The 17,879-nt window shown below is 41.7% G+C and overlaps 1 protein-coding gene across 2 annotated transcripts in view; it reads left to right on the forward strand.

Annotated features, from left to right (window-relative positions):
• The window catches only part of NTRK2 (neurotrophic receptor tyrosine kinase 2), a 202,804-nt gene that overhangs the window by 15,055 nt on the left and 169,870 nt on the right, over window positions 1–17,879 (forward strand). For both annotated transcript variants that reach the window (XM_059833218.1, XM_059833217.1), the window contains exons 2-5: window positions 2,302–2,376; window positions 2,612–2,683; window positions 10,813–10,881; window positions 15,738–15,892. In XM_059833218.1, coding sequence (XP_059689201.1) covers window positions 2,302–2,376; window positions 2,612–2,683; window positions 10,813–10,881; window positions 15,738–15,892 — 371 coding nt within the window. The remainder of the gene's footprint in view (window positions 1–2,301; window positions 2,377–2,611; window positions 2,684–10,812; window positions 10,882–15,737; window positions 15,893–17,879) is intronic.

Below are 17,879 nucleotides of genomic sequence, written 5' to 3' on the forward strand. Positions count from 1 at the left end.
TGCTGCTTCCCAAATATCATCCTTTTGGCTTGTTCCCTAATGGACAAACACTGGTCTTTTTATATAGATTGTGTGCTCATACTCAGATCTTCGTCTGATGTAAATTCATTGACTTCAACAGAGCTGAGTTGTTTTATGCTGGCTGAGGCTTACCACAGGATGTAATACACTAATACGTTTCTGTGTGACACTATAAGTTATGTCAAGTTCTGGAGCTTCTCATAGTGGGAGGTTCTGGTTAAATGTTTTTGTGATTAAAATTGCAGTGTCAGATTTAGATGGGTGATAAGTGTGTTTAAGTGATGGATCTGCGTTCTGGCAGTGTTTGTCAGAGGTTTTTTTGATGACTTAATCTTCAGCTAGTACAACTGGTTGCTCAGTTTCTTTTCTTTTGATCTTCTGAGTCTCTTCTCCTTCTGTGTTCCTCTGTCCATTTTCCTCAATTCCTGCTCTTCAGTGTTTTCCCTATCTCTACTAGGTCTTGACAGGATTCTCACTGGTTGAACACTGAGGGTGGCATAAGGAAAGTATTTCGATACCTCTTGCATAATTTTATTTTAGCATGATGACGTCCAAGTGACAGAGAAGTCCAGAATTAAGTCCAAGTGACTTAATTCAATCATGAGTTCTTCAGGGCAGGTTAGAGGAAGTATGATCATTCACTTGCAGGACTCTCAGGTGGAAAGGCTGATAGTCTTTCATAAACTACTTCATTGCTTTTACTTGGCAAAATATGTAAATTTACCAACCAACAAACAAAAAGATAGATTAATAAACCCCAAGAGGGTAAATCAGATTGCCTTAAAAAATCCAAGGAAGGAAACACAAAATACGAAGGACTCTATTACCTTGTAACGGGTACACTGTATTAATCTTATCCTAAGAAGTCCTGCAGAGCAGTCAGTGTCATATGATGCTGTAGTAATGTGTTTTGTCTAGCATCATGCATTGTCTTTTTACTGCCCTTCTTCTTCCTAAGGGACAGTGAATCCCATTAGGGGAAGCTTTTTGCTTTCCCTGGTACTTGGCAAGAGCATAGACCAAGTGAGCTTTGCAGCTTTGGAGGAGAGCCCAACCCAACTTTCAGGATTCTCAAGCTTCTCTTAGGATGTGGGCACACAGTGAATTTCTCTAACAAAAACACACCAGTTGAGGTAGATGAGTTGCCTTTGGGGAAGCAATACACTTTCTTTCCAATTCACCAGAATTCCCTTTAAATAAAAAAAAATGCTTAAAATGAAGACAAGTTTTATTCTAGCAAAGAAAGACTCCTTCTTTTTAGGAAAACCTGCAGCTTTGATTCATTCTGGATGCTCATGCAAATACAAGTCAATCTCTGTTTAAGTTTTTCTGGGACTGAGGTTATCTTTTAAAATGCATGGACTCTTTGTCAAGGCACCTCTTACATCAGGCTTACTTTTCTACCCATAAAGTCAGTTGAATTGCAGTTCCCACTGATTTCTTCTTCTTAGACTGCATGATTTGCACTGTGAAACTTTTTTTCTTGCTGCAGAAGAGGTAACAGATTATATATAATCCCATGCATTATCTGTAAAACATTTTAATTTCCAGTCTGTGGGATGTCACTGGTTATTCATAGATCTCACATGTTGATAATACAAAGGACTGGCTTGCATGCACACATCCTTTTGGGGTTCAGGAAGATATTCATAATATGTGAGTGGACTTAGTGCTTTGGTCTACTGTGACAGTTTCTCTTCTTTTAGTTACTGCTTGTGTATATCACAACATGAAGTACAGCCTCCCTTTCCCCAGTTTTGTTACTGCCACACTTTGTAAATAGAACTGAAACTACTTTGTTGCAGGGAGAAAATCAGTTTAACAAGTGATTAAGTTAACAACATGAGAGAAAAGACTAGGGCAGTCCAGTCCCCCCTCAGTGTGAGTGGGGGTAACTGCTGCCACCATTAAAGTTGGCCCTTTTGCTGTTGTGAAATCCATGAGGTAGGGAAGTGTGTCCTGGAAAATGGTGACACTGTAATGCAGTTTTATTTACTGTGCCTTCAAGGTGACTTGCTTCCTTGATGAACAAGGCTTCATTTCACCTCTGTAAAACTCAACTGTTTCTCCTCCAGCCCTGTCCCACAAAGTACCATTTAAATGATGGGGAAGATTTTAAGGAGCACTTTCGCTCTGCAGATGCTCTAACTAGATCTTAGTATTACTTGCAATAGGTCAGCAGTCACTGCTGACTTTCAGACGTCAGTGCTTGATCTCTGAACAGTCAAAGCCATGGAAGGATCCACTTTCATACTTTTTTCTGTCATGCTTTTTCAACAGTTACATCGCAAACCAGCGAAAATTAGAAAGTATCAATGACAATGAAGTTGGATTTTATGTTGGACTTAAAAATCTGTGAGTATATGGGATGCATATTTTATAAAGCTATTTTTTCTTTATTTCTTTTATAGAAGCATACAGACCTCATCAGAGTCTAGGCCTAACTTTGTGTGTTATAGAGGACAGTTGTAGAACTTGTGGTTCAGCCTTGTTGAGATTTCATCCGCACTCTTACTTTAATCATTGTTATCATTATGCTTTCCATTATATTTTGAATGAAATATTCTAACAGTTTTATGTATTTTCACAGGACCGTGGTGGATTCAGGCTTAAGATTTGTGTCCCGTCAGGCATTTGTGAAAAATGTCAACCTACAATACATGTGAGTAAGGATAGTGTCTGCCTTCTGAGTCAAAAGTGCCCAACTCATGTTACTTTATCTAATTGTTAATTTCTTTCTTTCTTTCTTTTACCATTTCCTTCCTATAAAATGTTTTTACAAGACAGACTTACAATGGTCTTCTGTCATTAATTGACCCTAAATAAGATCTGTACGGTAAGAAACTGGCAGATCCTAAGAACGTAATGTGGGATAGTGAAAAGTCTGTCCAGTTCATTATCCTGTCTCTGACAATGGACTCTGGCTCTGTCTTTTGTGCTAAGTAGTGTGTCGCAAAGAGTGCCTCTCTCAGCTGAGTGAGTTGGTGCCAAGGGTATAATGTACGCACTATGTATCACACTCAGCGACATGGGTTTGACTAGCTCTAATCTGATTAGATGGCCTGAACATGTTTTAGCTGCTGCAGTGAAGTAGGTGCGTGTATGGGGTACGTCTAATGTAATTTGACTAGCGTGCGTGCCCAGAGACTGTGGCGTGACTGTGAACTTAGGTCCTGAAAGTGGGAATGATCAGAAGATTCGCTTTGGAAGCTCACTTAAGATCTGAACTAATGCACCCAAAGCAGAATATAAGAAGGAGATTACTTTCATACCCAAATGTGATCTGTGGTTCATGAACTTCAGGAAGCAGAGTTGGTGCCTGTGCAGCATTTTGACTGTGTTTTTCTAGATTATTTACACTTCAGATTTAGATCTAAGTTCTTTATAAAAGTACAGAGAAAAATAATCAGCTAAAATGAAAGACTCTGTTTCTTTTTAGTGTAAGTACATGTCCCTGGAAGACTGTAGTGCCTTTTGGTGGGACAGACATGGAGTAGCTCGCTTTGCTAGTTACATGGAAAACTGTGGATCTAGTCCCACAAAACCTTGAGATCATGTGAGGGGTTCAGTTCCTCAGAAGTACCCTGTTTTAGCCAAGGATTCAAGTGTGTGTTTCAGTCCATCCATCTTCATTAGATATATTTAGCACTTAACCCCTTGCTTTTGTTAAAGTCCTAATGAGATCGGGAAGACATAAGGCCAAGCCTCAGGCTTGTAAGATACTTCCGTGTAATACGGAAGAACTGCTGAACTGAGGACAGGGTTGATTGCTTTGCTAATGAAATGGAATCACTTTCTGCACCTCTGTTTTCCAAAGAATGGCAATTAATTCACGTAAGGAAGTAGATGTGAATGTCTGTATCTGCCTAAACAGTAACTGCCGTCCTTAATGTGGAAGTCACTGGAGGAGTGTGAATCGGTCAGCCTATAAGGCTTACATTTTACCTCATATAGTCATTAATAAAGTAAACAGCTTTTATTGTAATCAGTTGACGATATAAGGGAAGTATCTTCGAGAGTGAATTCGTGTGTTTACCTGTGTAACAATTGCTCGGAGAATTATGTTTGTAAAAGATGAAACTCTGTAAAGCCAAGTGCATATGCACTGGCTGTGGAAATGCGCAGAAAGAACTTAGTGGCTGAGAGGCACATTTGCAGAGAAAGATTTAGTGGCTTTGCTGGGACAGAATCTCAGCGTAATGTGGCAGAACAAAGCAAATTTGGGCTGGGATCAAAAGGAATTTTGTGTTAGAGTTTTACATCTTTTCCCCATTACTTTAGCTGCTGGGAAGACATCTATTGGAATACTGTATATAGATTAGGACATTGAATCTACCCATCTTGAAAGATATTACAGAGAGGAGCAACAGAGCTATAAGGAGCTTGTAAAGCAAATAATTGAAGGAGACTCAGAGGCTGAGTATGTTCAGTCCAATAAAGAGAATACTGAAGGGGAACATACATCTACTTATCCTTAAAAGAAGAGCAATTATGGTGAGGAGAGCAATCAGTTCTCTCCATGACCACAAGTACAGAGTGAGAAATAATGCATTTAATTTGGAGCAAGGTAAACAGATGTTTGGAAGACCTTCCCAGCTGTATGGGCAAGTAGACACTGCAAAAGGTGACTTGGGACAATTGGTGGGATCCTCTTGATAGGCTTTTTTGCCTTTTTCCGTAGGGAAATGGGGTTCATGCATGGGGTTCACAAAGTGCCTCTGTCCCCAGTGGGTGCTTCTAACCAAAACTTACACAGGTTTTCTGAAAACTCACCATTCGACAGAACAGGGAGAGTTCCCACTTAAGGGGAAGGTATCATTGTGCATATATGACCTGCTAGGCACTGCAGGATCCATGGGGACAAAAATGTCTAAAATACTTCAGCCACAGGAGGAACTTCAGCTGGAGCACACAGTCAAACGTGGAATACGTATCTGTTGGTAAACAGGCTTTACTAGATCTGTACTTCATTGTCATGGTTTAAGCCCAGCTGGACTAATCACCACACAGCTGCTCACTCACCCCCCTTCCTCAGCTGGACAGGAGAGAGAAAATATAAGGAAAAGGCTCGTAGGTCGAGATAAGGAGATAGGGAGATCACTCACCAATTACCATCATGGGCAAAACAGACTCAACCTGGGGAAATTAGTTTAATTTATTACCAATCAAAATCAGAGTAGGATAATGAGAAGTAAAACCAAATCTTAAAAAAACAACACCTTCCCCCCACCCCTCCCTTCTTCCTGGGCTCAACTTCACTCCCGAACCTCTTCCCCCCCCGAGTGGCGCAGGGGGACGGGGAATGGGGGTTGCGGTCTGTTCATCACACGTTGTTTCTGCCGCTCCTTCCTCCTCACACTCTTCCCCTGCTCCAGCGTGGGGTCCCTCCCACAGGAGACAGTTCTCCACGAACTTCTCCAACGTGGGTTCTTCCCACGGGCTGCAGTTCTTCACGAACTGCTCCAGCATGGGTCCGTTCCACGGGGTGCAGTCCTTCAGGAACAGACTGCTCCAATGTGGGTCCCCCGCGGGATCGCAAGTCCTGCCAGCAAACCTGCTCCAGCGTGGGCTCCTCTCTCCACAGCTCCACAGGTCCTGCCAGGAGCCTGCTCCAGCATGGGCTTCCCACAGGACCACAGCCTCCTTCAGGCATCCACCTGCTCCAGCGTGGGGTCCTCCACAGGCTGCAGGTGGATATCTGCTCCACCGTGGACCTCCATGGGCTGCAGGGGCACAGCCTGCCTCACCATGGTCTTCTCCACGGGCTGCAGGGGAATCTCTGCTCCGGCGCCTGGAGCCTCTCCTCCCCCTCCTTCTTCCCTGACCTTGGTGTCTGCAGAGTTGTTTCTCTCACATATTCTCACTCCTCTCTTCTCCGGCTGCCGCTTCCCGGTTTTTCCCCCCTTCTTAAATATGTTATCACAGAGGCGCTACCACTGTTGCTGATTAGCTCAGCCTTAGCCAGTGGCAGATCTGTCTTGGAGCCGGCTGGCATTGGCTCTATCAGACATAGGAGAAGCTTCTAGCAGCTTCTCGCAGAAGCCACCCCTGTAGCCCCCCCTGCTACCAAAGCGCTGCCACGCAAACCCAATACATTCATGAAGCTGCTTGTTAGAAACAAATCAGGCTGGCTGACATCTGTTCGGTTGATGTACGTGGAATCCTGATCCAGAATATTTTGTGTTGTGAACCAGGAGCTTATCCAGTCTCGTACTGTGTTTTCTTTTGGTGGGGATTTAGTAATGTTAGGAGGCACAGGATAAGCCCAGATAAGATGGAAAATATTAAGTGGCACCACCTGCTCTACATGCGCGTGACAAAGCAGTAAGTATGGAAACATTTTTTTGCCCAGGCTGATCTGTTACCCTTGCAAAAAATGCATTTGTTTTCTCTGGGAAGTCTTGATGCACACTAAAATGTTTCTGAAAGCCCCAGTGAATCACTGCTTGTTGTCATCAGCAATGATACTCCTGGTGACTGCACTGGGAATGAAGTGCGGTCCCTGTTGTGGTTGGGACAGTGAAAACTATTAGGAGCTGAAATAATTTCACTTTGCAAGAGTAACATCCGAGTACAGGTCTTTGAGAAGTCTTGCATTTTATTTTGAAACAACAAATATTGTTACTATGCCATAAAGAAAACAAAAACTCCAAACACTTTTCTGAAAACTGATGTAACTGTATAAGCTTTAATTTTGCTAGTGATACTATTTCAGTTTTCTTTTTCTTCTATGAAGAATCTTTCGATGTAGTTAAGGAGCTTTATTATATCAATGTAGTATTTATTTTATGAATCATATAAGAATATCAGATTATAAGGAACTTATTAACACACATTTCCTCAAGCCCTTTTTTGTCATTACCTTATTTTCTTGGCCAAACTTCTGTAGCCCAGATATCTTTCTAGAGTTATGTATGATGGAGAGATTTGAGTGATAACATAAACAGGAAAATAAACGCTCTTATAGGTATTACTTAAATGTAATGAATAGCCTTGCTCATCTAATTCTGGTATTCTCATTGACCTTAGACTCAAATTAGTCAACGGGTGCATTTAACAAGCCCTTAAACAGTCCTAGTTTAGTAGTGCTGTAATTTATAAGCTTATCTACTGTTCACAGTAATTTTAGTGGACCTGTGTAATACATGTGCATGGTGTACTGTCAGTACCTTTAAACATAAAAATACATTTCACAGCAAGTGCATATTTCCAAAAATGTTAAAAAATAGCTATTGTTATGTGCTAGGCTGTGTATAATTGCATTGCTGAATCATAAATTTGGGAGTGTAGTGTATATACAGCTCTAGGTATTAAGATGTGTTTGTATCTCTACAGTCTTTGGGTTTAGGTAAGGCAGCCAAATGAAACCATTTGAGACCTTGCTGCGGATTTTCCCTTGATTGCACACAGGGCTGGCTCCAGCCATAGGTAGAGCAGGCAGTTGCCTGCGGAGGGAGACTGAGTGTAGCAAAATGGCCATTTCTTCACCTCATCCCCCCAGTTCTCCTTAGATCTGTTCCTTCCTTCTTGCCTCCCCTGTCCAGGAGTGCTATAGGCAATAGAGCTGTGCTTGTGTTGCTAGCTGTGTGAATATTTATGCAGCTTCTCAGGCTTGCTTTTGCACTCCTCACATTGCCACAGGTTTGCCTTTAGCTGAATTAGGGCTATCAAGTTTAAAGTGAGCTTGATATTTGTATGTAAAACATGGGCATGCTTTTGACTGAATTTGGGTCGTATAGTTTTGGAGCCAGGGTCTGTACTCCAGACTTTTTTTTTTTTTTTTTAAAGAAAAGAAGGCTTTAGAACACCAGATGGATCTTCTTTGGGCTGCTCACCATGATCTTTTTGTGTGTAGTTGAATTGGAGAACTAATTTATATTCTCTTTGCATGGAAGTGGAATTGTGATCCTTAACTGCTCCATAATAAGCCTGGTAGTGATTTTTTTCACTTAAGATGCAGCAGGCATCTGTATAATCAATATAAAGTGTTCAGTTTATGAAAAATGTATATAACATTAAAGTTACTCTTGAAGTATTGTTCAACGTGATAAAACTGTAACAATGGTCTGAAAAAATTCTGTTGAATGACTTACCAACTTGAAAAACCTTTAAGCGCTAAATTACATGGGAGAAAAGACTACAGTCTTGGAAGCACTAGATGTTTCAACCCATGATCAAGAATATAGGCACAGGATTTTTTTATTACTTTTATTACTGTTCTTACTTCCTTTTCCTGGTGTGTATCAAGCACAACTGGTAAAAATCTGAAAAGACAATTAAAGCTATCAAGGTACTTTTGGTTTTCCAAAACTGGAGTTGTTAAAAACAAGATAATGACTCTTCATTCTGTGATAGTTTTACTTAAATTATCAGTACCATTTTTTCACTGGCTTACATGGAGTCATTGATACCTGCACAAAGTGTTCAGAAAGCAACATACCTGTGACATTTGGACAATAAGTCTGGCTCATGAATCTAAACAAGTAAGGGCTATTCTTCTGCCTAAAGGTTTGCAATAATCCTCCAAAAGCAATGACTGGCCTGAGGCTAAATGACAAGAAGATACATCTATGGCACCTAATTCTCACACTTCGTAGCTCTGAAGCAGGCAGCTCAACACCTCACGAAGAGGTGGGATGAGTTAGATGACCATGAGTAAGTTGAGCAACAAAACATGTAAGCAGCCAGGAGGAAATCTTTAGGAAAGATGGGACTTCAGTCCTGCCTGTGTAGTAGGTGGGCTGTTATGTCCATGCTGGGTTACTAGCAGCACCCCCCTCCCAGAGTCAGTCTTTATGTTTTTAAGATACTCAAAATGTTATTTTTTAAGGTGTTATTTTCTTAAAAGAGAGAAATACTATCTCAGAGGATGGGTGGGGCTCTTATGTAAGATGTTTGTGGCCCATATTCAGATTTGTACTGTGATACTTTAGTATTTAGAAGGTGTTGGTTATAGAGGGTTTCAAATCTCCTTTGATTTGCCTTGGTCTGGAATCAGAGCTTGAGCCTGGTCCTCCCATTAGGGTGCCAGGGAAGATCACACGAAATGAAATGGCTTCAGCTGGACAGAGATTTCCCTGAGGAACCCATTATCTGGTGGTTAGAGAGTCCTCCTGATCTGGAAGAGCAGGGTTCTCTGCTGTGTGGAAATCAGGAGTCAAACTTGATTGTCACACGACCTGGAGTATGTTGGCTCCCACTGGAGTAGTGAGTGGCAGGGGCACCTGTCTGCAGGTGAAGCCCACTGTATATCTGGTTGTCTGTTGGGAAAGGTAGGATTTAGTTGCTGCACAGGTAAGAGAAGCAGGTGCATGCCTCATTTGGTAATACCACAGGGGCATCTGCATGTGCTGCTTGGCAGTGTCAGAACTGGAGGCATTGTCCTGCATGGCCAGTGAAGAGTTGCCCATGGAGGGGTGGGGTTTGATGTGCTTCACATTGCCTCAGTGCTGGAGAAAAAAGCTCAAGTCCATATGAGGATTCAACTTCTTTCTTTCAACCTCCCACGTATGGCTTATACATATTAGGGAAAAAATCATAGTGGCAGTTTCTACTTGATTCTACTTCTGTCCTATGTGCAAATTGTACTTTAATCTTGATATATCTGATCAGGGTCCATGAGACGTCTCCACCAGCATCTGCCATAAGGCAGTCCAGTTCACCTGACCAATGAAATAGTAGCTCATCTGTTTTGTTCTCACACATTAGGACTAGTCAATTTGTAAACTTCAGGCTGTTGTTTGTCAGAAGGGATCAGTGGGGAAATAGAGTAAATAAAATCTCTTAAGGATTCTGTTCTGAATGTTTGTAGAAGATCCAATTTGTAATTTCTCTGAAAATTATCTTGTACTCAGAGATCAATGACTGAAAGGTTGGGAAGTAAACACTATGTTCCTTAGTCAGGGGAAACAAAAAGAGATTTAATCCCTGGTTTTAAATGCAATGCAGCTTTAACTGTGGAGCCCCTATGGCGCCTTTATAATACCACATAAAACTTGTGGTATTTTGGCTCATGACACTGATTTGCACTGTATTGCTGGCAGTTACACAGTTTACTGCTCACACTATCTTTAATTGGTGGACTGATAAGACTGTGGAAAAACAGCATTATTTTGCTTTGGAGTAGAGAAAGCAATTTTGTAAGCCTGGGAGGGGAGGAGTATTTCTGATTCGGATGAACATTTCTTTGCTCTGCATAATGGGAGAGGACCTTTCACTTAATTACCACTGGAAACTCTAAACGCTTAATTGACATAAAAAAGCCCAATATAGGCATTTTACAGTTCTCCTTTTGATCTTCCATGTGGGTGCATATTGTACATGCAATTTGAAAAGAATAACTAAAAGGCTCTGATGTGCATGTGTGCTAGCATGTGAGGAGGGCTTATATGAGTACAGAGTTTGGTGCAGCATCAAAGAAAGGGATACGCCCATTTCACTCATGAATAAATTGAGCATGTAATTAACACCCAGACTTTACAAAACACTTTTGAAACACAATTAAATCTGCTGCTTTTCTGCAATGAACAGAAGTGCTAAAAGTGAAAATATTGACCCCTGATGAGTTTGATTTTGAATGTATTTGACTTTAGAGGAAGCCTGGATTCAAACCCTTGAAACCCATCAAACCATAAAACAAGGCTGAGCACCATTTCTTTACAACTGAAGTCAAAGGAATAAGGGCTTTTTAGAGCTGGTTTGAGTTCTTAATTTTTTTTAAGAGACGCAAACTGTATTTTCAGTGTAAGAAGAAGCAGTTTTAATTAATGCACCCTTCCTCTTTTCCCACAGCAATTTATCCAGAAACAAGCTCTCAAGTTTGTCCAAGAAGCCTTTTCGCCATCTGGGTTTGTCTGATCTGTAAGTTGTCATTTCTTAAAATAAAGTTTATTTTTGTCTGGCATAGAAGAACAAGACTTTGAAGTTTGTTCTCTTGAAGGTAGAGGTCCATCAATGATAGAATGAAATTATGATCCAAAGAAAGCAGCAATGCTGGATGGACACTTAAATACAGAGAGATTTTCATTCCATGGCTTCAAGAAGATCAAGTGTATCTTTTAAAACAATGTAGAGGTCAAAATAACCTCTTTCCTTCAGCTTTAAAGTATTTTTTTTGTGAGATTACTTCACACAAAACTACTGGTGTTTGTATTAAATATTTGAGCTAATGAAAATACAGCCTTCTATAGATCTTCAAATGAAGCCTCTCTCTCATATTCTTATATTGGCCCCACAGCTGCTATGCTTATGGTTGGCTGTTGAAGAATATTTTTATTTTCTCAAATTCTTTGAGTTGCATTGTGCTTTATATAATCATTTGGTAATGAAGCACTGGTAAACATATATTTATTGATTGTTTCAGTATTACGTATTTATCCTCTGTTCCATCAAGCAGAATTTCTGTCTTGGTATACATTCCAAAATTTTGGTCATCTTGTGTATTCTTTGCTAATATGTGGGACTGCAGAGAGCCTGCATGAGAATTGGAAGGGCTGAGGCTGCAGAGGAGAGGGAGATTGCTCTCCCGGAGCTCAGAGCAGAGTCAGAAGTTGTCCAAAATGCCAGTCCAAGAATTGCAACACCAGCCTTGCAATCCTTGACCTCTTCTGGTGAACTTCAGTGTGTGAGAAATGAAATGAGCAAATCCCAGTGCCACAAAAAGAGGTTATGCCTCTTAGGTATGTTTTGCTGATAACTAAGGTGGTATAATCACTTTCTTTACAGCCCGGGGAACATTGCTCACTGGAACTTTCTTTCATGACTTGGCGGTCACCGAACACGCTGATGGAAAGACTAGCTAGTTACAGAGCACTCCCATTGCTGTATGTCCTGCATACATCTGTTGGTTCTGAAGTCCCTGTTTTTTCATATGCTGTATCTAGTCCCTGCTGAAAAGCCATTTTTAGTATGTACTTGAGGTTCTATATTTTGTAGTTGTCATGACCTCAAAAAAATAGATACAGGACTCAGACGAGTGCAAAGTGTCAAGCTTGGGCTTCTCCTAATTTTTCTAAGCAGTTATTGGAGAAATGGATTAATTTTTGCCCCTCTCCCCAGGTCGCAGAAATGTAAGAGTGCGTATGCACTAGCTTAGGAAGCATGCAAAAAAGGAGATTACTGCAATTTTGAAGATACAGTGTGCTCCCAGTTTCTTGGAATTTGGCTGCTGCTAGTAACAGGTTTATTCCAAAGCACAAATCAAGCCACTCTTGTATCTCTCCATTTCGGGTGAACAGCTTCTTTTAGGTTGTGGGTGGAGTGAGTGCTTACAAATATTTTGAAGGCGAGCAATGTCAATGTTGTTGGTCTTTCTGAAGAAGCTGGTTTGCTCCTGGGCAGAAGTAAAAAATTATTTGACACAGAGTGAGAGAATCAAATGTTACAAATATGTAATGGGAATTATGGAAATGAAGTTTAATGAGGCAGGGAAGTAGTACTTAGAGGCACAACAACTGCCTGATGTGAATTAGGAGTGAAGATATTTGTGTTGTTAATACCAGAGTTAAACAATGGCCATTCAATGTCATGGTAGTAGAAGCAGGGGAATGGTACTGGGAGTGAGTCAGACATGGGAAAAATGGATGGTGCGAAGGTTAAACTGAGTAGTATTTGAGGTATGGAGGCAATGTGTGATGGGGGACAAGTTGAAAGAGAGAGAAAGGATACAAAATGAGGTAGACTGTTGTGGGCTTGGGAAAGAGTTGGAGTGTAGGGACAGAAGAACAAGTTACGCAAACAGAGATTGTGATGAAGTGAGACAAACAGACATGGGGGAAGTGAGGGAGAGAAAGTGGGGGCAAAAAAGCAGAGCTTGAGGGGAGGAAAAACAGTGATAAAATTAGTATCAGTTGAACAGTTCTGTTGATAGGTGGCTAATACATAGGTGGAAAGTCAGAAAGAGGAGAGAAAAAAGAGTGTTGGAAGGGGAATGCAAGAGGAGAGTGATGTCATAAATAGCTTCTGAGGAGTTTGCTCTGACACACAAGTGTCCTGTTGTTAGCACTCTTGTAAATCCAAACATAAAGGGATGAAAAGTTCAGGATAGGATGAAGTAGGAGATGTTCACCAGGTATTGTAGAGTAGAAGATGCTGCTTTGAAAGGCTTCTTCTTTTAGAACAAACTGTAGCTGCAGCTCTAAAATACACCAAGCAAGATAAAGACAGGTAATTTGCTTTTACTAGGTCAGATTCTTTCTTTCACACAAGTGTATTTGGAGGGCCATCATGCCTCTATCCAGCATTCTGCCTATGATATGCCTGACTCCCTTTGTGGGTTTAACACGAAATAAAACAGTGGAAGAAAAGGACTGCTCATCCACTGGTCGAGGGATATTTCTCTTTTACAGGGAAGTTGTATGATGACACAGAAGATGGGAATTAAATCATGCTCTTTTGAAAATGCATGTTGTAGGTTTTGACCCAAGTGATCCTAATGTTCATGCTCTGTCGTGCACAAGCAATTGTCCATGCTGTGGTGGTGTTGAAGTCCAGCAGATGACTTCTGTGAATATAAATTGCTCCTTCAGAGACTTGTGAGAATGATCCCTGCAGCTGTTGTTTCTCAAAGACTGCAGATGGCTTTTGGGGGAACAGGTTACATCTCTGATAAGCAGAGTTTTTCACGATTTGCACACTTCATGTCCTCAGGAGGCATTAATGAGGATAGATTCTGTGAGCAATTTGAATTTTGTTTCTGTACATCAAAAATACCCATGAAATTTTGTTATGAACAATTGTTCTTGTAATGAGATGTCTTAAACAGTCACATGCACATGCTTTATTGAATCTCATCTATGCCTGTAGGATAAAAAATAACACTGAGTCTCTTCTTACATAGATATTGGGATGTTTCTGTTCATATTTTACTTGGGCTTTATTGCATTAAATTGTTCTGTAGCATTATTAAATTTTAAAACTAGAATTTGATAAGTTTTTTAATCTGTGGTTTAAATTCCATGCAGCATACCATATAGCTAGATGATACATTTCTGTTTCAGGGCCATTTTTTCAGTTAGTGTTTCTTCATGACATTACCTAGGGTTTTACTGTGAGAGCCTTTGACACCGTTTCCCACAGCATTCTACTGGAGAAACTGGCTGCTCATGGCTTGGATGGGCGCACTCTTTGCTGTGTAAAAAAATGGTTGGGTGGCTGGGCCCAAAGGGTTGTGGTGAATGGAGTCAAATCTGGTTGGCGGCCCGTCACAAGTGGTGTTTCCCAGGGCTCAGTATTGGGGCCAGTTTTGTTTAATATCTTTATCAATGATCTGGACGAGGGGATCGAGTGCTCCCTCAGCAAGTTTGCAGATGACACCAAGTTGGGCGGGAGTGTTGATCTGCTGGAGGGTCGGAAGGCTCTGCAGAGGGATCTGGACAGGCTGGATCGATGGGCCCAGGCCAATTGTACGAGGTTCAACAAGGCCAAGTGCCGGGTCCTGCACTTGGGTCACAACTCCCCCAGGCAACGCTACGGGCTTGGGGACGAGTGGCTGGAAAGCTGCCCTGCAGAAAAGGACCTGGGGGTGTTGACCAACAGCCGGCTGAATATGAGGCAGCAGTGTGCCCAGGTGGCCAAGAAGGCCAATGGCATCCTGGCCTGTATCAGAAATAGTGTGGCCAGCAGGAGCAGGGAGGTGATCGTGCCCCTGTACTCGGCGCTGGTGAGGCCGCACCTCGAATCCTGTGTTCCGTTTTGGGCCCCTCACTACAAGAAGGACATTGAGGTCCTGGAGTGTGTCCAGAGAAGTGCGACGAGGCTGGTGAGGGGTCTGGAGCACAAGTCTTCTGAGGAGCGGCTGAGGGAACTGGGGTTGTTCAGCCTGGAGAAGAGGAGGCTGAGGGGAGACCTTATCGCTCTCTACAACTACCTGAAAGGAGGTTGCAGAGAGGTGGGTGTTGGTCTCTTCTCCCCAGTGAGAAGTGATAGGACAAGAGGAAATGGCCTCAAGTTGCACCAGGGGAGGTTTAGATTGGATATTAGGAAAAAATTTTTCACTGATAGGGTTGTCAGGCATTGGAACAGGGAGGTGGTGGAGTCACCATCCCTGGAGGTAATTTAAAAGACATGTGGATGAGGCGCTTAGGGACATGGTTTAGTGGTGGACATAGGAGTGTTAGGTTGATGGTTGGACTTGATGATCTTAAAGGTCTTTTCCAACCTGTGTTTTTCTACAGTGTTGTAGCAGATGGATTTTGAAGGTTAGGCAAATCCTTTTTTATGATTAGAGTTTGTTACAGCTTGCCTGTAATCCATGACTGTTTGACTCTATAAAGCATTTGCCACCTCACAGCAGTAAACCATATCTGGCATGATCTTTCTGAGGTAGCTGAGCAGAGAGTCAAGTGTAGAAGAGAAGAATTCTGATCTCTGCTTGACTCTTATGAAATAAAGTAGAGCTTGATGGAAAGCCCAGTTCTCCATGTGCTCCTGATTTACACCAGAGAACTGGAGATAGCAGTCAAGCCCCCTGTGTGATCTGTCCCGTCTATGACAGTCTGGGTTCTTGGTGCAAAGAGAGCTTCATTCTCTGCACGGACACCGTTATCCACTTGCAGCTTGCATTGCACTGAGGTTACTAAGGTTGCATTCCTTATACTTAACTAAAGGGTTGAACTCCTATTTTCACCCAGCTGACTGCTTGGTGTCTCCCTGCCCCCATTTTTTTCTATATGCATGACACATTCTGCATTCTAAATAAATTGGTTTTTTTGCTATAGGATATTGGTGGACAATCCATTCAAGTGTTCCTGTGAAATTATGTGGATCAAGAAATTCCAAGAGACCAAGTTTTATACAGAAACTCAGGATTTGTATTGCATAGATGACAACAACAAGAGGACAGCCTTGCTGGATATGAAGGTCCCAAACTGCGGTAATACTCTTTTAACATAAAATTACTGCTAAATTATTGTGAGACAGGAAATAAAACCAGGCTTTTTTACAAGACACCTATCAGGAGGACAACAGCGCTGCTAAAGGAAAAGGTTTCAGTAGAGATATTAACCACTCAGTCATTTTTCAGCCCACATGGAATAATTCTGGGAGCTTCTCGTAAAGCATTCTTTTTCCCCTTGATCCTTTAAGAATGTACCATTATTCAAGTGCAGGAAAACAGAACACTAATTATAGATAACACACAAGAATTATAAAAAATGCGTGTGCCTTTGTTGAACTAAACAGTCGTGCTTCAAAGCTCCATAGACACAAAATTTTACCTTCTTGAATTTTTTTTCAGGTATTTGTAGTTAACGAAGTCTTTATTTTCCTTCAAAAATATAAACTCTAGTGCTAGGACCATAGGACAAAAATTCAGAAGAACTGCCTGCTATTAGAGACAAATTAGCAATAGTTCTGTTCTTCACACAGATAAAACTCTGCTGTCTTCAGAATAAAGGCTATGCAAAAGAGTCATAACAAGCTTAGGTCTGTAGCATTTTGCAGCATATTGTTTATAGTTAGCTTATATGGATCTGGAGATAGTGGAAAAATGATGTAAAATAAGGCTCTTTTTGTATACAACTGTGCTGCCTGTATATGGTCCTGGGACAGCTGGTGAAAGGTTTCACCACCTAGTTGAAGAGATTTCTCCTCCTCTGTGTATGAGGGGCAGAGGCTGGCTGTTTCTGACACGACGTGAGACCTGCTGCAGTCTGGAGTTCCCTTTGCAGAGTGGGGAGCTGGGGTGCCCAGCAGCAGGCAGGCAAGAAGGAAGGGGAGCAAGGGTATCCTCATGGAGGGCTGATTTGGATTGGGAAAGCTGGAAGTGAAGGTGAATAGCAGGAGGAACGCAAAAATGATACCTTTTCTCCTTCCACCTTTGCCCATTGAGTGTCCTTTTCTCCACTGGCTATATGGAAGGGTGACACCCTCTGATAGCAGCTGCCAGTGAGGAACAGCCATGAAGGTGACCTGCTGCAGACCCAACATGTGTGGCGTTATATATAATGTGTCTTATGGCCATGTATCATGCTGTTGATCTTGTGTCCAGCTTCCTGCTGGGGCCAGGCATGGTGGTGTATTCAAGACAAAAATTATGCTAGTGTCTGGTGTGATCAAAAAAAAAGCAATTTGTTTAGGGGGTCTTGTGAGCTGCACAGTTGGTCTTGTGTGCTGCAGGATCCGATTTACCTGAAGTGGGAGATGATGCTGAGCTGAGCTCAACGGACCCACCCGTCTGCTCCAGCTGGATGGACTAGAGGTAGATTAATCTGCTGGGTATAGAAAGGTCTCCTGGTGGACTGAGATCAATTAGTACAAACCAGAACTCCAGAATAGTCTTTTTTAACATCCTTGGCTGGCACATCTAGAAGCTAACAAGTAGCTAGGATTTTCCTTTGAAAACTTTTGTTGTTAAATACTCGGAATTAAACCTATGAGACATTACTTCTTTCTCCTGAGTTCTTGACCATCTGCAGTCACACCAGACTTGTCTCTGACCTCTTGATGCTGTGTAGGTGCATGTGTGTACGCATGTGCGCATCCTGTGGGCATGTCTTGACTAAAATACTTGCTATTCTTCCAACTAGAGGAGGAAGAGGAGGAGGAAAGGTGAGTGTATATGATGTTCAGATTGGAATTTGGAGTATGTGGAATTTGCATATGGGAAACGTGCATTTTGCTGAAGATCTGTGTGGATGTCAGCACATGCCTGAAAATTATTTCTGTTAGTTTACAGGGTCCAAATATGACTAAACTTTACATAATTGGGTTTTTTCTCTTTTTTCCTTTTCTTTTAGTGGGTCTTTCCCCTTAATTTACCTTTTTCAAAATGAACCAATGCAGGACACAGATTTTTAATAAAGATGACAACACAGCCTTTTCCTAGGCACAGAATAGAGAATCACAGGTGAAGAGGAATG

Source organism: Gavia stellata, chromosome Z (assembly GCF_030936135.1).
Source record: "Gavia stellata isolate bGavSte3 chromosome Z, bGavSte3.hap2, whole genome shotgun sequence".
NCBI lineage: Eukaryota > Metazoa > Chordata > Aves > Gaviiformes > Gaviidae > Gavia > Gavia stellata.